The sequence below is a fragment of the Perca flavescens genome, chromosome 12, assembly GCF_004354835.1.
Source record: "Perca flavescens isolate YP-PL-M2 chromosome 12, PFLA_1.0, whole genome shotgun sequence".
NCBI lineage: Eukaryota > Metazoa > Chordata > Actinopteri > Perciformes > Percidae > Perca > Perca flavescens.
In genome coordinates this window covers 10,294,605-10,317,959 of record NC_041342.1, presented here as the reverse complement: position 1 = coordinate 10,317,959, position 23,355 = coordinate 10,294,605, and the positions used below count along the sequence as shown (strand labels likewise).

At 38.6% G+C, this 23,355-nt stretch overlaps 1 protein-coding gene and 1 long non-coding RNA gene across 2 annotated transcripts; one reads left to right on the top strand and one right to left on the bottom strand.

Moving 5' to 3' along the window:
* The first annotated feature begins 947 nt into the window (after nt 1–947).
* Nucleotides 948–22,097, top strand: LOC114565457 (uncharacterized). Its single transcript, XM_028593516.1, has 6 exons — nt 948–1,014; nt 11,756–12,058; nt 12,143–12,424; nt 13,556–13,669; nt 18,967–19,010; nt 21,236–22,097. The coding sequence occupies exons 1-6, from the start codon at nt 957–959 to the stop codon at nt 21,416–21,418; spliced, it is 984 nt and encodes a 327-aa protein (XP_028449317.1). The 5' UTR covers nt 948–956; the 3' UTR covers nt 21,419–22,097.
* LOC114565458 (uncharacterized) lies at nt 21,769–23,336 on the bottom strand. Its single transcript, XR_003693916.1, has 2 exons — nt 23,160–23,336; nt 21,769–22,875 (listed from the first exon to the last, which is right to left on the bottom strand). It is a non-coding gene; the product is annotated as an uncharacterized LOC114565458 (long non-coding RNA).
* Between the last annotated feature and the right edge of the window lie 19 nt (nt 23,337–23,355).

The following is a 23,355-nucleotide window of genomic DNA, read 5'->3' as shown; positions in this document are numbered from 1 at the left end:
TGGTGTGAGCATTTCCTGTATGACTGTTACTGCTGTTTCAAAACAGAAAGTTAGCACTTTATGGAAGTACATGATGTACAATTAGCACCTTAGGAAGATTAGCTTAGGAAAATATATTTTAATAACACTAAAGGCACTTACACAATGAAATAAAATGAAAACAGTTAGAATAGACTTTAAAACAGATGCTTCCTTCCTATAAAACTAATAGGAATTGCAGTTTCTTTCTCTCCGTGGCTTTAAGCAAACTGACTGATACAAATGAGATCATGTCTTCTGATCATACATACATATAAATGCCCATCAGGTTATCGTGGGTTGCAAATGTTACTGTAAACATCAAATACGTTCTCCTTCCTGGTAAAGTAGGACCCTTCTGCATGTCCATGTGTTTTTAGAGTTACTAACATTGTTGAATTAACAACAAACATTTTGTCCAAGCCCCTTTTATTTCCAGTCTAGACAACAGGAACACGGGGAGGACCACCAGAGGGGAGTGCTGAGAATGGGAAAGTGATGTAGTAAGTCACTGATAATGATTCTATATGTGATGGTGAAGTGTGACAATGATGAAGCAAGGATGAGTATGATGGATATGAATATGTTGGAAATTGAACTCTCTCTAAAAAATGTTTTAATAAAGATGATTATGAGTTATTAAATGCCATATTTGGTTTCATGTCTTGTACAGAGTAGAGGATGTAGAGTAGATTGATTGATGGGAGCTAAGGCACAAGCCACACCCTGCAGTACAGTACACACCATGCTTTATATATACCGGTTTCATTTGAGTTGCTTAACTAATAGAGTAATAAGTTTAGAGACATTTCTTTTGTAGAAACAGTTCCAGTTGAAACTCTTCTCATTGGATTGCCCAGAAAAAAATCAGAGAAGGTGCACGCTGAGCTCAGTTGATAAATAGCCTTACCACTTCCTCATATCGTTCATTCTGCAAAATGGAGCTTGTCGTACTTCTCTGTGCCGTTTCTCTGCTGCATTCAAGCGAAGCACAAGGTAAGAACTTTGTTTTATTTATATTCCCCGTGGTTGTTCGACTTCGGTTTTTAAAGTAAAAGTTGTCAAAGTTGCTGTATCACTATTTCAGCGGTATAGAAGTTAGGTAAGAAATGTAACTAATTTTTGAATTATTTAATATTGAGAATTGTATACAAATCTTGGTACAATTCTCTGTAATATGCTCATTATCAATTATTTCAGAAGTAATCCTAATAACATGTAAAACTAAAACTTTAATTGATATATATTCAGATATCAGAGGTGGAAAAAGTACTAACATACTCAAGTAAAAGTACCAATACTTAAAATTTACTCAAGTACAAGTGAAATTACCTATCTGAAAAATGACTCAAGTAAAAGTAATAAGTAGTTAATTTAAAATGTACTTTAAGTAAAAGTCAACACGGGGTGGGGGGATCTCTCCCATGCAGTGAAAATAGGACTGAAACAGTCTCTGAACCGTCGTCGCTCACCTGATCCACCGTTCTCAATCTCTTACAGAAAGACTTCGTGCCTGGTAGACAGCTTAGATCAGGGCTGGAGTGGGACTCATTTTCAGCCCTGGAGTTTCATGCCTTAGACCGGCCCACTTTACTTCACGAAAAATTTAATCAAAACCTTAGTATATAAGTGTGCAATAGCGCCCTGTTCTCTACAGCCTCATAATTCAGTGTATTTTTGTAAAATATCACTATTTCCAAGTGTTGTTTCACAATGTAGATTCAATAGAAAAGTTAACCTACTCAATCAAGGCTCAGTGCTCGGACCAATTCTATTCACCTTATATATGCTTCCTCTAGGCAAAATTATTAGGAAACACTCAATTAACTTTCATTGTTGTGGGGATGACACGCAAGTATACCTATCAATTAAGCCAGACAAAACCAGTCAGTTAACTAAACTCCAAGCATGCATCAAAGATATAAAATCATGGATGACCTTCATGGCGGATCTAGAACATTTTACATGGGGTGGCAAAGGGGGGGCAAGAGGTCTTGGCAGGGTGGCATGGGTAGACGGTATGTGGGAATCCCTATATGTGAATGGCTTTAACCAAACAAACACAAAAATACTTTTAAATACTTTTAATACTTTTCAGAGCCATATTCCTCAGCCACTTACAAAACCCAATTCTTCCTTTAAGAAGTCATTGTTTGATGGGTTTAGAGCTTGTATACCCCTTATTATCTGGCTGCTAGAGTTTGAAAAGCGCCTGTCCAGCTCACTGATCATTGAGTCTATGATGGGAATGAATATACCTATTCTAAACATGGACATAGCAAATGCATAAAAGTGACATTACATATTATCCTACTGTATGGCAATTTATATGGAAGAAGAATAAAAACATACCATATGGTGCAGGGTTTACTGCAGGACTCTTCCTCCCTCTCATCTTCATCTGCTTCCTCCTGCTCACTCTCTGCCTCTGTCCCTCTCTCTCTCAATCTGGAGCCTCCTCTTCATCCCTCACTGATTTTTGTTTTTTCTTCATCTCCTTCACTTATTTCCTCTTCTCCTTCACTAATTTCATCTTCTCCCTCACTTATTTCCTCATCTCCTTCTGTGGTCTACTCCTGCTCTGACCCTCCATGGTCTCTCCAGTTTACTGCCTTCTCCTTCATTTCCCTCATTCTCTTCCTCCTGTGTACGTCTTTGAATTTTCTTGCAATGTCCCACCTTTAGCCTTCCTTTTCATGTTTAGGCTCCAGCTAATTTCTTCAGCCACTCTGGCCTGCAAAAGTCGATATGAGAAAAGCTGTGGTTATTCTTGTAATACATTACACTGTAGGGCCCTGTAGCTAATAAGTATAAATATAAAATCAGAAAATATTTATCACATGCACACAACAGTTATGTTTAGGCTACTTAATCCTATAGTATTTGTTATTTCCCCAGTTGTAACCTGGTTTTATTTGTGCAGCATTATTGCTGTGATATGTGAGACTAAGTAGATTTTATAGGACTGCTTAACTAATCAAATAAAAATGATCATCTCCCAACTGGCACTGTATTGTGTGTTGTAACGTAACGTCGGTGAAACGACGACCATCAGTAACGTTATGGATACAAACAAGATTTTATATTTTATATTAAGCTGTTCTTGTATTTACTAAAATCAAAACTAATCAAAGGGCAGAGTGCTCTTACAAATCACGAGGAAGCGATTTGACTTTTGGCAAACGTAATAGACTCGCTGTTTTTGCTGATGCTGAATCATCTTTAGCATACAATACATTCATTACAAATGTAACTTTAAGTTAAACATGTGTGTTTGAACTTCACCTGGGGAAACTGACTTCACCTTCAGAGGCTCTGGGGCAGCTCAGTCTCTCCAGCCGGGTTGCAGGGCCATCAAACCGCAGCAGACTTGCTGTGTGTGAGCCAGACTGAGCGAACGCCACTTGCACATTTGAATCAGGGACGTAGCTAAGTATTTGAGGGGGCTAATAATACATTTAAAATTAAAAATTAAATTGTTCACTTTTGGTAAATGTATTGTTTAGTTCACTGTTTTGAGAAGCTTGTGGACAAAGTGGCGGGTTGTTTTTACAAGTTCAGTTTTTGGATCGACAAAGTTAGGGGGGCAGCTGGGGGGGCAAGGCTCTTGCCCCCCTGTAGATCCGCCCCTGACACCACCGAACATCATTATCTAAAGATATAGCTATTCTAGATGGTATTGCCCAGGCCTCCAGCACTAGTGTCAGAAATCTATTTAGTTAGTGAGTTATTTTTGATCAGGATATATCCTTTAACGCCCACTTAAAAAAAACTTCAAGAACAGCCTTTTTTCACCTTCGTAACATTGCCAAAAAACCAGATGCTGAAAAACTAATCCATGCATTTGTTACTTCCAGGCTGGACTATTGTAATTCCTTACGATCAGGATGTTCAAATAAAATCCTTAGGACTTTCTTGCTGATCCAGAATGCTGCAGCGTGTGTTCTGACAAGAACTAAGAAAAGAGGTGATATTTCTCCTGTATTAGCTTCTCTGCATTGGCTTCCTGTAAAATCAGGATTAAATTTAACCCTCCTGTTGTCCTCGGGTCAAATTTTACCCGCTTTCAAAGTTTCTTCATCAGAAATTGTGGGTTTCTTCCTAGCAAATTACCTAAAAGTAACATGGGTTGTTCCATACAACGCTCTTCTCATCAAAAAATAAGGATCAGATCTCTACTTTCATAGCATTTGGGGTGTTTTATTAAATGTTACAGCATTTGAAAAAAAACTATGGAATAGTAAACAGTATCCTGACTAAACTTTGACAGTTTGTCTAAATCATAACTACTTTTTTTTTAACTCAAAAATGAGGTATAATTTCATATAAATGATGTTTATTGACCTTGCATTTTTTTTTAAAAGTGTACAACTAATGGGAATAAGTTGATGTTACCACTAACATCAACTTATCTGGAGGTAGTGAAAAATAGGGCAGAAAAAAAGCCACAGAAACCTCAAAAAAGCTTCAAAAACCTCTGAAAAAGGCTAACCCATGAGGACAATAAGTTGCATGGTGGATGGGAAGACAACACAAGGGTTACAATCCTTCTTCTGACCTACAAAGCTCTAAATGGTCAAGCACCAGCATATCTAGAAGAGCTCATAGTACCTTATTGCCCCACTAGAGCACAGCGTTCCCAGGATGCAGAGTTACTTGTGGTTCCTAGAGTCTCTTAGAATGGGAGCCAGAGCCTTCAGCTATCAGGCTCCTCTCCTGTGGAACCAGCTTCCAGTCTGGGTTCGGGGGGCAGGCACCATCAACACATTTAAGAGTAAACTTAAAACTCTCCTCTTTGATAAAGCTTATAGTTAGGGAGTGAGGAGTTGCAGCATTCAGCCAGAGGGTGTGTGTCTGCACCCCTTCTCTTCTCTGCTTCTCTTCATAGTCCATATAACCAATGATATAATCAATGATATAATGAAATTAGAGGGAGGCAGGCCAGTACAACCCGATCCGGCAGGGGGAGAGTTCTAGACTGACCAGGCTAGAACTCCTTAACCTGTTTCTACGCTCTGCTACGTTCTGCAGTGCCCTGCTACGTCCTGCTATGCCCTGCCACGTCCTGCTACGCCCTGCTATGCCCTGCTATGCCCTGCTATGTCCTGTAACGACCTGCAGTGCCCTGCTAAGCCATAAACTACTACAACTACTATTTCTAGTCACTGTTCCATTGTCTTTATTGTGCCACTGTTCATCACACCACCAACTGGCACCGTCAGACACCGCCTACCAAGAACCTGGGTCTGTCCAAGGTTTCTTCCTAAAAGGGAGTTTTTCAAACCACCGAGGTTTCTTTCTAAAAGGGAGTTTTTCCTCGCCACTGTCGCACTACAATGCTTGCTCTTTGTGGAATTACTGGATTTGTTGGATCTTTGTATGTTATAGAGTGTGGTCTAGACCTACTCTATTTTTAAAGTGTCTTGAGATAATGATGATAATAATGATTTTATACTATAAATAAAATTGAATTAATTTGAATTAACAACAACCCAATGATGTTCAACAATATCAGCATCTATTTTCTGTGGAAATAAGTAATCACAGATATCTGAAACTTGAAATTAAATAAAGAACAAGATACATTGTATTGCACTTTCTAATGACACCATAATCTATGTTTTCCTTTGAATAATATTTCATATAACTTTCTCTTCCCTTTCAGTCATTTACTATCATAATTTTGTAATATTTGGGCATACAAAGTGATTATATTGTAACTAATCTGATCATGTTTGCTTGTTCACACACTGTGGTACAACAGCTTACAGTAGATGTGCCTTCCACACTGACAACAGCTATCCCTAATGTACACTACTGGCTCTGCTTCTGACACTAAATCACATTTTATAAATTGTCATAATTCTCAGCACAAATCTCTCCTTTTTACAAAGCTTTCTGATCAAGTCAAGTCAGTTTCATTATGGTAGTGCTGAATCATCTGGCATCATAATTATCCCAGGGCATTTTTCATATAGAGCAGGTCTAGACCACACTCTTATTAATTCTTATACTATTCAGTCAATGAGCTACCTGCCCAAACTGGAGTTATGGGCTCATATAGCTGGTGCTTGGTAACCTTACTGGCTCTTCATTGTCACTGTTAGCAGCAAACTGGACTAGCAGCTGCTACGGAGCTACAAGAAAAAGTTTGATTCATAAACATAAACGCTGGTTTGCAGGGAACGTTGTATTGTTTTGCAAGACCGCTAGCATCCTGCACTTCTCCTAACTAACTTAGCTTACCCGTCTCATCGTCTTCATTTGGCTAAAAAAAGAAAAAGTTAATCTGGCCGTACACTGAAGTGTACGCGAACGGTTTGTTAGTTACTCTGCGAGTAAGCTGCATGAATGTAGATAAATAACGGTGGGCTGCAAGAAAAAATAAATACTGTAAATACAAAGAGTGGGCTGTGAGTGCAGGCAGCCTAGGGACAGCATCTATGATATTGAACTATGATTTCAACTTGGCCCTCACAAACAAAAAACCAGACCGGCCCACCGGGAATTCTCCCGGTGCTCCCGATTAGCCAATCCAGGTTTGGCCTAGATGCTGATCATTCGTCATTGTCATTGCCAGGTCCATTAAAGTCAAGAACAACACAGACAATAAAAATGCTTTGGAAAATTTTATTGAATAAATTACGAATTAAATTTGGCGGTATGACTCTGTTCAGGAGTCCCCTGACCTTTCATGAGCACCATGAAAAAGAGAGAGAGAGAGTCAGGGAACAGCAGCAGCAGCATTAGGGGATGCTCAAACAGTTTAAGTGAACTATTAGTAGTTACTATTCCCCCATATTAACAGAGCAGCAACAATGACATAGAAGCAAATGCCACGTTATACACGACAAGGTGGAGCAGGGAAGGAGGTGGGTAGCATAGATGTGAGCAACAAGCAGTTAGGAGCAAACTAAAGCAGCTTTAAAGGTCCTATGGCATGACAATTTCACTTTATGAGGTTTTTTAACATTAATATGAGTTCCCCCAGCCTGCCTATGATCCCCCAGTGGCTTGAAATGATGATAGGTGTAAACCGAGCCCTGGGTATCCTGCTCTGCCTTTGAGAAAATGAAAGCTCAGATGGGCCGATCTGGAATCTTGCTCCTTATGAGGTCATAAGGAGCAAGGTTACCTCCCCTTTCTCCTCCTCAATAGCTACAGACACAGAAATGGCACATACTAAGGATAGCTCATTGTGGGACTGGCCCTAAGCTGTAATTCTGCACCAAGGCTGAATTTTGGGAAAGAGACTTCAGATACAGTATTAGGGGACGACTAAGGCCTATATAAAAGCATCCATAGAGCACCATGTCATGGGACCTTTAAGTAGGGCGTCCTGTTTGGGTGTAGCCATTTAGTAGCGAGGGAAGTTGACCAGCTGATGCAGATCAGCTGTTGCAGCTCAGCTGATGTGACCATGTTGTTGGCCTATAGAGCTCAGTCCCGCCCTCCTCCCATTCATTTCTCCCATTGACGTCTGGAAAAATCTGTATATAAAGAGTTTTAGACCATGCCTTAGACTAACCAGCTACAATGTGACTCATAAGCATACAACATATCATTTTGAGTGAAATAATTAACAGAAAATCCAAAAAAAGTCAAAGGTACAAGACTGTGTACATATTTTCATTATCAATTGAAGGAACTACTCATCCCATTAACCACCGTGCACCACTGAATAAAGGTAGCTAACGTTAGTTTAGCTAACAGCTAATTTGGCTAACCGCTAGCTGAGACAGCATGTAAGAACTCTAAAAGACCCTAAAAATAAAACCTGAAAATATCCTTTAAAATATATAACAGCTGTTATGTCAGTTGTAACCTTTTCTTCCCAGTGTTTAGTTTGAGTTAACGTTATTTTAGACTGATTCAAGCTGTCAGCTAGCGGTTAGCCAAGATAGCTTCCCGGTGGAGGCTAACGACAGAAGCGTGGAACAGATCGTGATTCATGCAGTGTTGTAAATCCTTGTGAAACAGGATTATCATCTCGCGCATGTGCATGACGGATCGTGCAGGCAGCTCCCCCTCCTCACCAGCATGAGTTCCACCAATCAGAGGCATCACTGTGGGATTGTTCAGGATTGTGGGTAATGGAGTACTTATCCAAGACATCTCGAATAACTATAATTATAATTATAAGGTTGGTGCCCCATGGATTTTTGGCGTCTATATGAGCATATATATTGGTTTTAAGCATAGACAGTATATAAACTGGATCAACAGATCCCGTTGCTCTGGACGGAGACCAGTGAAGGATATTAGAAGCAATTTTCCGGTGAGCGCTGAGCGTTACTGGGCAGCCTCCAACTGAGAGAGATGATGTAAATGTGACGTGAGCAACCTGTCTTCTGGTAGCTGTATCAAGAGAAATCTCAATCATTCCCAATCTAGTGTAGGTATGTGTAAGGAGATAACATGGACACAGGCTAATTATTGCTAACTAAAATGCTAGTTAACATTAGTAATTAAACTTAAACAGCTCATGTAAGTCGAAACTGCCTGCGAGCTTCTCCTGTACTATACGGTAATTCCTCTACTATGCGACAGTAAGTTGCGTGGTTATGACACAATTGTTAGCCTATTTTTATAAAAACGTCTGCTACGGAGCCATAACGTAAGATACAAAGTAATGGAGCCTTTTATACATTGTTGTGTTTCTTTAGAAATAAACAATGGACAAAAAAAGTCTTTAAATGCTTGAGATGTAAAGTTATTCGTTGTCAAAGTGATGTCAAAATGAATGGCAGTCAGTGGAACGTCAGGTAATCGTTTGGTAGCATCAAAATGGCGCCATAGGATGTTCGAGTTCTGAAGCGAAGCTTACACCCTTGGTTTTAAGTCAACCATCGACGGTTACAATTTTATGGCTTATACTCCAATTCATACTTTGCACGTAATGTCACAACTACTGGCTGGTGGGCAAGAACATCATTCTATAACGTATATTTGTTGTGTGAATTGAGTGAATTTGCTCAAGAATCAATTTGTTGGCTGAAAGCCTACTGTGAAATTTAACACAGGTGTCAGCAAAAGACTGGTTAAAACGAGACAGAGAAGAAGAGGCGTTGCAACAATGCTTACAAATATACATCGTAACGCTGGCGGCACAGATTATGCAGACCGTTACGATTTACTCACACACACACACACACACACACACACACACACATTGTTAAAATCATACGCTGGACGCTTTATTAGTCTTTCTACATGGTTTAGTTAATGATTGGGCTATAATAAGACCACGTCGGTTATGTAATCGCTGACAACCGGGACAATTTCATAGTGGTTGATGTAAACCAGGATATTTTAGCGTCCTGACACAGCTTTTGTCGGGACTCGGGACTGTCCCGGTCAAACCGGGACGTCTGGTCACCCTACATGATACATAGCCTAGTGTTGGCAGAAGGTTTAAAAAAAACTACTTATCAAGCTGTCATTCGCCGGCAGGCAGGGTGTACGTATTCAGATGAAGACTTTATCACACGACGCAACAGATCAGCAAACGTTAGCGAGCTAGCTAGCTAGCTAACTAACTAACTAGTAACACTCACCTTTGCTTTGATTATGAAGATATTCCTGTTTTTCACCTCCCATATGACAGCGTTGTTAACCCATCCACTCTTGAAAAAAGATAGCTATCTGTACTTTTGTAGGCTTTCATTTTTTGTGCGGTGTAAAGTGACGGATTCTCTATAAGATAGATGTAAATATCTCCAAACTCCAAGTCTGGTAGAGACTTTGCCAGCTTCAAAGGAATGAAAATATCAGCGGGTGCTGTGTATGGATCACAAGTTCCAAGTGACATATGGTCTAAATAGTTGATTGATTGTAGTATTGGAAATCTGCAAGGCTGCAATTCCCGTGACTGGCCACTGTTCAGACCCATTCTATCGGCGTTTCTTGCCCGCCAGGTACCCATGGTAGTGACATCACTGCAAAGTATGAATTGTCAATGGAGAAATTGCATTGTATTTTTACTTCCGGAACACGCTGTGGGTGGGACTGTTAGTTCTTGACTGCTCTCAATTAGTGGTTCCGGGCGCGATTGTTTTTCTTCCTTTCATTTTTCGTTACACTTTCGTTAGTAGAAGGTTTTTTTTTTTTTTTATTCAGTAAATTTAAAAAAAGAATTCACTAACCCTAACCCAATGTAGCGAAATACAATATTTCTCTCAAAACGTAATCAAGTACATTTTAAATTACCGATTTTAAAAACTACTTGAAAAATACAAAATACACAACAAAACTACTCAATACTACTGAAGCGTATTACATTCACCATAGAATTTTTTTTTTAAACCTTATCTCGTAATTTATGAGATCCTGATCTCGGAATTTTGAGAAAAGATCTCGGAATTACGAGAAAATAACTCATAATTTTGAGAAAAGAGCTCATAATTATGAGATGAATGCATTTTCACAACAACAGAAAACAGCTCTCTTGTGTGAAGCTTTCAGGCTGGAAGCAAATAGGCCTACGTCATGTGTTATTTGTGTCTTAAAGATGAGACATGGTTTTTAATCCACAATGAGCTTGTGCTTAAATTTTAATGTACGAACCAACATCATCACCAAAATCTAGCTTGTAGCTATGCTTCTTCGTCTCCCTTAATACCAACATACACCATGGTTGAATACGTAGACATCCTCTGCTGGTCACACTAGGTATTACAGTCAATTCATTACAACACATGTCTCACCTGTTTAGTTTAATCCGTTTTTTTTATTTTGGTTTGTATTTGAGACATTGGGAGATGCTAATGTCTTTAAGTACTATAGATGGGATTGTTACATTGCACAGGCACAAGCACCTCAGAACTTTGCGGTTGCGGCAGTAAGCTTTAATTTTGTATTTGCTTTGATTACATTGTTTAAGTTGAGATTTACACTAAATATTTTATTTAACTGCTACTGTATAAACAAAATGCTGATGTTAAGTGTTTGCAGAACAAATGTTATGGCACGCTTGTTCATATGGCAGAACATTTAAAATAAAATTGCGCTATACACTGCTTTTGAATTAATTATTGGATTTTGCGTATAACAATGCGATTAACTGCGATTAATCAGGAAAATCATGTTATTAATCGCGATTAAAAATGGTAATCGTGGCCCAGCCCTAATTTTAATACATATTCAACTTTACAGTGGATAACATCAGTGAAACTTTCAAAAGCAAATCTCTGGAGGTGGTTTGAGATGCATTACCAAATGTTGAAAACATGTCTTTTTTCACGTCTTTTCAAGATGCATGTGTAAACTTTACTCCTCTCATAGTGCAACAACCTTATTCTGTGGTTATAGCCACTGACTGTCTAATAGTCTGTCTGTCTCCTCTGTACAATAGTCTGTCTGTCTCCTCTGTACAAAAAAATAATGTGGGTAAGAGGGGAGAGAAAAAGTGGACAAGGTGAAAAAAATGTCCCTAAATTTTAGAAGAGGCAGAAGGGAAAGACTTTTTCATGTTAAAAATCTAAATCAGGACTTTGAGTAACATCTTACTCTCAGTGGGCTTAGTTTAACCAAGTCTTCTATGCTGAGGCAAGCTGAGTCAAGAGACATATCTGATACAAGGCATTTTTAGAGACATTTGATAACGCTGAAGTTAATTCATAATGTTGAACTAATTATCCAATATGTAAGAAATATAGTAGTTACCCACTAACAGTTAGTATTGACAAAAGAACAATATACTGTGTGTGATTTTGATTGTGTGTCTACTGTTTTACAGAGCCCAGTGCTGTGACTCCTGTGTTTGTGAAGAAGGGAGAGTATGTGCTTCTGAATGTCACACTAGCTGATGATCCTAAAGACAATGCTGTTTTCTGGAGATTCAATCAAAAAGTTAATTTAGTACGATTTTTAGCTGGTACAGAAACAAAAGTCTTTGATGATTACTCTGTAAGGATTGAGTTGCTTGAGAACTACTCTGTGAAACTGAAGAATCTACAAGAGGCAGACAGTGGAGTTTATACTGCAGTAGTGTCTGGGGGTATAGAAAAACCAATAACTGGATACAAGGTCACAGTCCAAGGTGAGTTTAATAACAATCAGACACTGATGGAGAGTTTTTGCTGCCATGTTTCTAAAACCTCTCCACCTGCCTCTCCCCCCTCAGATCCAGTGTCTCCAGTTAAACTGTCAGTGGACTCTGTGTCTAACAGATCAGACTGGTGTAACCTGACAGTGAGCTGCAGAGCACAGGAATCTCACATTAACAGCACATTTAGATGTGACACCCACAACTGCAGTCAGGAGGGAGGAGTGAGACAACAGGTTACACCCTCTGCTGCTGATCTCCATGTCTACCTGTCCAATGGCTCTATCTTCTGTAACCATAGCAACCAAGTCAGCTGGAAAAAGGACATGAAAACAATTGAAAATGTCTGCCGACATGCTGGTAAGACTTAGAGACAAACCACAAACAGCTGATAATAATGCAGTTTAGTTAGACTTATTTAAGCTTTTGTATACGTATCATTTTATATGTCCAAGTTAATACGTTTTGATTTCTATCATGGTACGATACATAAATTAGGTTTGCTAGGTTTATTTCTATTTTATTTATAGTATTAATTCATAACAAGAGTTATCTCAAGACACTTTACAGATAGAGTAGGTCTAGACCACACATAATTTACAAAGACCCAACAATTCCAGTAATTCCCCAAGAGCAAGCATTCATTGCAACAGTGGTGAGGAAAAACTCCCTCTCAGGAAGAAACCTCAGACAGACCCAGGCTCTTGGTCTGACGGTCCCGGATGGGGGTGTAATGAACAGTGGCAATAATAGTCACGATAAAGATAATGGATCAGTGACTAGAAATAGTAGTTGTAGTAGTTCATGGCATAGCAGGGCACTGCAGGGCATTACACGACGTAGCAGAGCACTGCAGGGCATAGCAGGGCGTTTAACCCATGTATCTTTTAAGGGGCTGTAGAATTTTAAGTTGTTGTTTGGTGGCAGAAATGAATCATTAACTGAGTTAAACAATATTGGGTTTGGTATTTTAAAAGCACCATTTGCAATGCAAAACCTGTTAATGATATTTTGTCCTCATCTCTTTTACTGTAAACTGCTGTGAACAGCGTTTTCTTGGACATGGAACACATAATCTTGTGTCTGTGGGGGAGAGGGATATAAAATGTAGTTTTTACATATTATTTTTAAATTAACACATATATAAGTGACATCTAGCAAAAAAAACAAAACAAAAAAAACATACAAGCCTTATTCATCGGCTAGCATCCAGTGTTAGAGTAGGTCATAAAGAAATAGGTCAGAGGAATTTAAACATTTTGACTGCCAGAACTAGCTATCAGGTTGGTGTTATAAAACTAAGAGGCAGGTTGGTGTTTAAATTAGATCATTCAGTGACCTTTGGAAGGTTGGTAGTTTTAAAGTGAAATTGTGAAAGTGTAGTTCCACCCATTAGGGTTTAATGAAACAAACTAAATTATTTCTTACAGTTGAGATCTATTACCAATGAATTTGTTTAATTCAAACTGCAGTCTTTTTTCCTTTTTACAGCTAAACACTCCACCAATGCCATCTCTGTGGGTGCTGGTATAGGTATCTCTCTCTTTCTCCTATGTGTTGCAGCACCAGCAGCAGCATTTCGTTATCATCAAAAGAGAGGACAATGTAAGTCCAAGTGTGCATTTTAATTAACAAAGATATATATGTTACCTGTATATGGGATTTCAGTGTTGTAGAAAAGTTCATCATCACCCATACCTGTACAGTATACAGTATACAGTATACAGTGTAGATGGGAATCCAGAAATGTTTATCATAGCCAATGTTGTGCCAAAGCTCTGTGTAACATCATGTCCCTATATGTAGATGTATATGTGATTATTCCATCTTTCAGATCATTCTATTACCAGCATTTACTGTAGACAAAAGAGAAGATATCATTGTGAATTCTTCATGCTTTAGTCCATTCATTCTTAGCATTCCCTGGTCAGATTCCTGCAAGAATTGTTGTTTGCCAAAGCACATTTTACTTTATAACACAACCTCTAGGAGTTCGCCAACATCACAACATACCAAATCCTACACATAAAGGATTTAGACTAGGGATTCACCGAACCCAGATTTTTGGGGTTCTGCCGAGTACCGAACCCACTGGTTAAGATTCTGCCGAACCCAGAACCGAACCGAACCCTACTCCCATTCTTAACACTTTAAACACATTAATGAAGTAAACAACGTCCACAGCAGTGCATTTTTCAATGCCCCCGCTGTAGGAAGACTCATTTCCAGAGAGAACAGCTGACAGCCTGGGAGAGGCACGGTCTGGCTAACACAAGTTTTTAGCTGTGACTGTCCTTCCTTTGCCGTATCTGAAGTTGCTGTCTGTAGATTCCTCCATGCACAACTCGTATTCTTTCGGATGTTTCATACGCAAATGTCTTAACAGCGGCGATGTTGTGTATTGTTTAGGGTCCTCGCCACCACGAGACCAATCGCCATTGCAAATTGAACATGTAGCTTGACTTGAATCGCTTTCTTTTGACTGGAAGTACTGCCAAACAACACTTTTTCTGCTCACAAGTTCCATTTTCACTTTCTCACAGCTTACTGCCGTTGCTAGGTTGCTACTGCATTCCGTCTAGCTCCAACTACGTCATTACGTCGACCACGTAACTCTACAAAGAGTAGTGAAGTAACAAGATAGTTCAGTCCAAGATGGCGGAGCTGCAGCTCTGTCATGGGTGCGTGTCAGTTTTGTTTGCAATGGAACGTTCTATTGAGTTTCACCTCTTGTTACTTCTATACTCTTTGGCAAGAGCAGAAACTCAACACAACGTTCGCCTCTTTTTCTTGAGTTTCGCCTCTCGTTACTTCTCTTTGGTACAGTTCGGTTCGGTCAAAAAAAATTCTAACTTTCGGCAGTACCCAAACTCCGTCAAAAAGCCCAAAGTTCGGCCGAATTCCGAACCGAACTGGGTTCAGTGGATCCCTACTTTAAACTGTGCCAACACAGTCTCACTCCCTACTCGTCAAATGTATGATGCATGGTCAAGGACCCTGGCGTCAAGTTTCAACGAAATAGGGGTACCCTTGACGTTATTTTTCAACGAGGGGGGTCCGTCAGATAGACATTCATGTTATTCCCTCACCGTCGGATACCGACGAAAGAAAAAAACACGGCCCCCGCCCCTTAACTCGAAATCTGTGACAGTTATTGGTATTTTTAGCCCAATAACCGCTGTTTTAATCAACAATATTCACGAGATATTATCATGGTTTATATGTATTTCTTTTTATGTTATTATTTCGGTATATTTCGGCCAGGGAAGCTGGATTGCTTTTTTGTTGATTTATATTTTTTAAACTATAATGTTACATCTATCAACATTTATTTAGATGTTATCATTGTATTCATTTCTTTACTTTAATAATATTATTTCGGTCTTATTACCGGTGAAATATTACAGTATATGCTGTAATACAGAACATTACGATATGATCCGAGCAGGAAGCATTCAAAGCCGATAGGCTTATCCCCCAATGCAATGCGGCCATTCATTTCAAAGAATCGGGCAGCGATCAGCTGGTCTTTAACGCCAGGATCGCTTCAATATACATATATACAGTCAGTGGTTGTGTCACCAGCAACAACACGTTGCTCAGTTTTGTTCCAGTAAGTTATGAACCATAATAACGTTTAAACGAATCTGCGAAAAACTCCGGAAGTGACATAGTACGTCCCGCTCAGAGGATACGAAGATAAAAATATATAATATTCGTAATATTGATGTTTTTTTCTAACGTTGTATTTGAGGAGTTAAACAATAAAGATAGTTATAATAATAAAATACAGTTTCATGTATTTGTCTCATATATTGTGTTCTCGGCCGGCCGGCGGGCGGCCTCAATCTGAAGTGGAATCAAGCCATTTCACGGCAGACAGCAGAAAAAGAGGAGCCGAGCGAGTCCCCCCCACCCACCCGGAAAAACTACAAGTGCTCAAGCTTTGTAACAGCTTCTGTGGCGTTTCTTATGGGAGTTGTAGTTTTAAAGTATATTGGTATATTTCTCATAAGTAGAAGTTGGCAGTGTATAATTTTGGATACACCCTGGGGTTTTTGGGATGGAGAACACACTGGTGTCATCAGATTTTAAAAATCGAATCGTTAAATAGGTGAAAATAGCTTATTACCATATTTGACAGTGCTTACAGTAGGTAATTTGGTGACCATATCTACATGACAGCTGAGGTCCAGAGCTTTCTATAACAGCTGGTTTTATGTGTGTAGAACCTTCTGTTGCTAAATGACAGGCCTTCATACATGTACTGGGTTCAAGGTTCAGAGGTCAATATTTCAAAGCAGGAGTAATGTATCCTCTTCAGACTGACATATGTTACTCTCCAGGTTGAGACCTTTCCAACGATGTGTTTGCTATAGTCCTACGACAACGTTTTAATTTTTACACATCATGGAGACCACTTAGCAGGAGATAGCCTACATTATTGTCCCCAGAGGTATATTTGCCTTGAGTTCAAATGCTTCACAAATAAGACTTGACATATTGTTTTATCATACAGCTGACATACTTAAAATAAAAAACAACATGAACAAAGTGATATAGGCTAGACTGAAGCACATCACACAGCAACAATCTATTGCTCATCTTTCACAAACAGTGACAAGAGCAACACAACCATGCTTCATATCATGAAGCTATTGCACACCCTCAATCTCAAGCAACATTATTTAAAGTTTTAATTGAGGTAGGTCCAAATTAGGCCTATATCATCATCAACGTTTTTATAGTTTAGAAATGTTAAGTTTACCCATATCTTCTGCCAGAGGATAAGAGCTCATACTTGGCATGGAGAATAAAGATAGAGCAGACCATATTCTGTGTGCTTGCCTGGAGAGACTGGTTTCTATTCCTCTACACCACCTTCATGAGAGTCATAATAAAATTCTCTGTAATGCAGCCTTGTATAACATAAACCATCTTGATAAACACACACTTTCAACACGGGCCTTCCAGCCAAATAACATAAACCATCTGATTCATCTTCAGTTTGGGGGGTGTCAGCTTTTCTTAGACATGAGTAGGGGGGCACCAAGGAAAAAAGTTGGGAACCACTGCTCTGACCCATGTCATGACCCTTTTCTCAGCTTGTGAAATGGTTGAATGAGATGTGTGAGTTTTGTCTTTGTGCAGTAGGGCTGAGGTAGAAGTGTGCCAAAAATGCCAAAACACATGTTGTATATGTATACATACCCAAACAAAGCTATATACATCTTACTCTGTGAACAAAAACCTCGGTAACAATCTGCTTATCCTTTTAATTTCCTGAAAATGCTTCTTAAAACTAGTCCCTTCTTAATTTTGAAAAGCTAGTCTCAGTAAAGGCTACAAAGGTTAGGATGGCTACAAGCTGTAACCACGGTGATTGATATGAGGACCATCTTCTGAATATAATAATTAATATGTTAGGCCTACCATAAATTGATATTTCAAAAAAGTAATTTATTTAAAACAACTAATAATGCAGTGTGATTTTAAATCAAACTAAGTCCCACACATAAATATACTCATGTTTTTCCCCTTTAGTCTTTGCTATTAATATTCATCAACTGCAAAATTAGAAAATTGTGTTTTTAAATAACTATGTATGGAAAAATAAAAAATGCTTCTCTTTGTATATAGTTTATTGTTTTTCACAACAGTACAATTCAAAACAAATGCAAATTAGTCAAACAAGCCATTAGGCTGTATTTCTAAACACTCAACTGTAGGTTTTTTATATAGTATATATAAGGCAAATCAAAGTGCTAAATATAAAACACATTTTTTTCATTATTAGTATTTTATTGTGTAAATTCTCACGTACAACGTGGAACATTCTTTCACAGACGAGATGTGGAATTTCCACGTCACTTCCGCGGATTCGTTTAAACGTAGACAAATACATGAAACTGTGTTTTAATATTATAACAATCTTTATTGTTTAACTCCTCAAATACAACATTAGAAAAAAACATTAATATTACAAATGTTAGGCCTATATATTTTTATCTTCGTATCCGCCGAGCGGGACGTACTACGTCACTTCCGGAGTTTTTCGCGGATTCGTTTAAACGTTATTATGGTTCATAATTTACTGGAATAAAACTGAGCAACGTGTTGTTGCTGGTGACACAACCACTGACTGTATATATGTATATTGAAGCGATCCTGGCGTTAAAGACCAGCTGATCGCTGCCCGATTCTTTGAAATGAATGGCCGCATTGCATTGGGGGATAGGCCTATCGGCTTTGAATGCTTCCTGCTCGGATCATATCGTAATGTTCTGTATTAGCCTATACTGTAATATTTCACAGGTAATAAGACCGAAATAATATTATTAAAGTAAAGAAATGAATACCATGATAACATCTAAATAAATGTTGATAGATGTAGCATTATAGTTTAAAAAATATAAATCAACAAAAAAAGCAATCCAGCTTCCCTGGCCGAAATATACCGAAATAATAACATAAAAAGAAATACATATAAACCATGATACTATCTCGTGAATAATGTTGATTAAAACAGCGGTTATTGGGCTAAAAATACCAATAACTGTCACAGATTTCGAGTTAAGGGGGGGGGCGTGTTTTTTTCTTTCGTCGATATCCGACGGTGAGGGAATAACATGAATGTCTATCTGACGGACCCCCCTCGTCAAAAAATAACGTCAAGGGTACCCCTATTTCGTTGAAACTTGACGCCAGGGTCCTTGACCATGCGTCATACGAGTAGGGAGTGAGACTGAGTTGACTGTGCTGCTGTGTGAAGATGGAGAACTTTAGACACAAAATCTGGACTCAATGTTGCTGCAGCTCAAGTCATGTAAATGTATAGTAGTTAAGTTAAAGCTGAAAAAATTACAATTATAGCAAATCAACATGTTTTTTATGACCTGCAGATAAAAGAGAGAGCATGGAGAATACAGTATATGGAGTTATTCGGGTAAGGGTCAAGTTTTAAAAAAAAAATCACTTTCCCGAATTTGCTTGACACACACAGTGTTAAAAGAATTATTTATCAAGAGATGGACAAAAACAAAATGTCATGAAGTTAGTTTATTTGCAAGTAGAGTCAATTTGCAGCGCTTACAGCAAAGCACTGAAAGATATGACTAACGAGAAGCCCTCTACATCAGCATATTTATGAGTGAAATGTAATACTAGTAATAATACTAGTAATAATAGTCGATGTAGTCGTCTTTATCTGGTCAGAGTCAATGTCGTCTCCTCTATCTGGTCAAGGGAGTGCATGTTCTGGCCTCAGGCTCCAGACAAAGATAGTCAATGGCTCCATGGTATCTTGTTAGAGTGCCATCAGTATAATATTACAGTTTTAATTAATACAGTTTTAATATTAACAAGACAGAACAATGTAAATCACAATTTTTCTAACACTAAGGAACACAATTTCCATAATTGCGACCAGTTTGAGGATAATGGCAAAGTTAAGAAACCTTTTTTTGAATAAAAAACTGGAGCCTCTCATGATTACATTTATTATCCCTATGCACACCAATTACAATACATTTTCCTGAACAGGTGATTTATTTACTGTATATAACCTTTCACTTCTTGCTATACTGACTTCTGCATCATCAGCTGTTCCAGCTCCTGCTGCTTGTCATATGCTTTGGACCTGGTAAACTTCTAGATGCACTACAGTCTATCTCTGCAAACCTTCTGCTGCAAAGGTCTGGCAAGTAGTCTACTTAAAGCGCCCATAGTATGCTCATTTTCAGGTTCATAATTGTATTTTAAAGTTGTACCAACCATACCATAGGTACCATAGGTTTACATGGTTTAATTTTCAAAAAACACCATATTTCTGTTTTACTGCACATTGCTGCAGCTCCTCTTTTCACCCTGTGTGTTCAGGTCTCTGTTTTAGCTACAGAGTGAGGCATCTCACTTCTGTTCCATCTCATCTCACTTTTGTTCCATCTTTGTTGGCAGTCGCACATGTGCAGTAGCAGGTAAGGATCATAGCTAGCTTGCTGTTTCCATAGACAGTAAAAGAAAGGCTGTTTCTCCAAATTTAGTCAGTTGCACGGCAGGATTAGCCGGGAGACTTCTTCTAAATGAGGGCGCAGTTCCAACTTTGCGTGGAATACCTGCAGAACAGGGACATGTTCTTTTGTAGATTATGGAGAACTTGTGTGTTGTAGCAGTGTTTTGCCATTGAGAACGAGGTTGCATGCTAGCGCTGGTGCTAGCATGCTAGCGGTTAGCCAGCTCGTTTCGGCCAGTGAGGTAGAAAGCCCTGCGGATTTTGAACAGCTCACCCGGAGACTGAATGCAGAAGACATTCAGAAACCCGTATCTCACTCAAAACAGCATGGATTTTTTTTTCTTCAAGTTTTTATGTGTGTGGAAGCACCAGAGACACAAAATAACACCCCACATCCCAGAAAAGTGATTTTTTCATAATATGGGCACTTTAAACTGCAGTGTTTCTTTATGCGTACGTGTTGTTTGCTTGTGTTTTATTATCGTTTTTGCATCCTTTAGAAAGAAAAGTTACATTTTTGAGGAAAGGGGACAAAAAGACAAAACTGTGTTCTACTTTGCAAAACAACGAATGCATGTTCCAAAATTTGTTGTGTTCTCAAACCTTCATACTAATATCATATCTCATACTGGTGCTTGAAAAGACAATACTGCAACAATATAATTTACATTAGGCCAAAGGGTTTTATGCACATCACATCAACTACATGAACACAGCTGAATTTTTTTTCTCCCTTTTCTTCTGTTTTTTAGCACACACCAGTTAACCGAAGCTACATGTGAATTCCTATTCAACCAAACTGTTTTAACTTCTGCATTCTCTTACACAATAAATGTTGTGAGCAAAGACTCTCAGGTGAAACCTGCACTCAGTGTCAACGCTTTTGCAAACCATATTTTCAGTCCTAGAACAAATCAAGTAAAGTAGAAAAACTGTAATTTGCAGTTATTTTTTCAAAATGCAACATACTGTATGTGCTGTCACAGTGATGTAGATGCTTTCTTTATGTGCTTGTGTTTAAGCTGCAGTGTGCTGTGCTCTCGTGGCCAAGAGAGTTTTATGAACTCAACTTTGGATGTTTTAGATGTGAAGAAGTAGAATTAAAGTAAAAATGGAAAACAAAAAACTAAGCTAAACGTTGTATGTGATTTCTTTACCAGGTCGGACCTACAGCCCTACCTCAGAGTCCAGCAGTTGAAGTTATAGGTCTTTCTCCAACCTCCACCTACTGCTTGGTAGGGCCTCACACTGGATCTGTGGATTCCAATACAACAAGAGGCACGACTCTGCCAGAGAGTCTGTATGCTCAGGTGGATAAACCTGCCAGGTCCTTAAACAAGTAATCAGCATGGTGTTACACATACTGCTACACTGGCATAAATTTACAGTTTGCAAGTGTTGCTCAAGCTGTCGATGTTTAAGTTTATGCGACCTGCTGAAAGACTGTAATATAGTGTAATATTATTAATATTTTTTATAGTGTTATGTCAATATTTACCATATATATTTACCGCCGGTATATGTTTGTGGGTGTACACATTCATGTGTATGTATGTGGGCGTGGATAAGTTTAATGCACATTTTGGAAAATCTGTGATATAATGTGATGTAATCTTGAATTGCATGTCTAGTGTGGACCCCAGGAAGAGTAGCTGACTGCTACGGCAGAAGCTAATAGGGATAAACAATAATAAACAATAAACAAACAATAATTTTATTTACAAAGTGAGCACATTGATTATTGTGTATAATCAATGAATAATCAAGATTTACAAGATTTTGTACTCGCCAAATTGCATTGTAAAAAACCTTGAAGCTTTACAAATGTGTTGGAATTCATATTTTCCCAAATTTTGTTCACAGATTTAAATGGGAGTCAGTGGCCGTGATCTTTTCATGAATTCACAAAATCTCCACAAAATATTATGAGTATAGCTTTAATGAATCTCTGATAATGGTGCATGTAGCAGAAACTGCAGTCACCCAAAGATGATAAATATAATAAAATACTGTACAAATAAACATACACATATATATTGTTAGAACATTGTTAATAACATTCAGGGTTACATCAAGGCTAGTTCTTGTATCTTTGCTCTTTATCATATAAATATAAATGTTGTTTTTTGTTAAGGAGATTATATGCTCTTAAAGTATTTTGGAACATCTCTGTCCAATAGGCCTATTTGTTTTTTACAAAGTGAGCACGGTGATTATTGGGTATAATCAATGGATAATTAGGAATCATAAGCATTTGCGTAAAAGGTGCCCTGTGGAGTTTTCTTGGAAAGAAACATTATTTACATGAAGTTATACTTGCAAAATTGAATTTAAAGTATCATTTAAGCTTTACAAATGAGTTGAAATTCATTTTTCCCAGATTTTGTACAAATGTTTTTTACATCTTATATTGTTTACAGCCATGTGTTCTGGCTGGCAGCCTTCTTCCTCCTCTGCTTTGTTGGTGCATTTCCTGGTGTGTTACTGCCACCTACTGTCAATCAGTGGAACAGCATGACATCAGTGGGAGGATTGTACATCCCTCTGAGGGCTCGAGCATGGCTGCATGCACAATACAAACAAAACAGGGACTCTCATAAAAAAAAAAAACTGTTTCATGGTGCTATTAGTGGTGAAAAGCTGCACAGTGTACCTTTAACTTTAAGTTTTTATTCATGCTTCTTGAGCTTCACCATGAGGTGAACAGTGATGACAGCAGCCACCATGATGATCAGACCGATGGACAACACGGCTGTCTTCAGCAGGCACACAGAGAGACCAGCAGAGACACTTTCTGGACCTGGAACACAACATTACAAAACTCATACAGATCCACACTGTGACTCTGCAGGACAGCAGGACTGGATGCAACATATTAGTTAAAGCTGCTATAGGTAAGACTGTGAAGATCCAGGACTTTGCCAACAAATTTGAACATCAACAACTTGTCAGTCCCTCCCCCCTTTCTGCTGAAACCCAAACCGTCTACCTAATCCCCTCCCACACAAGAGAGTTTGACAGAACAGCCAGCATGTCAGTTTCATTTCAATAACTAAACACCAACACAATGTTAACTTTACTCACCAACAGTAAAACGACGCTAACTAGCAGGCTAGCGTTAGCCATTTCAGCATCATAACAGACCAACCACTGTGCAAACGTTACTATCATCCTCACCAACCTAGCTTTGTGGACTTTTGACTAATAATAACCAAGTGAAAGATAAATCATTCATGGTAATTATGTTAACTGTCGAGAAGAAATGTGGCTACGTCTGCAT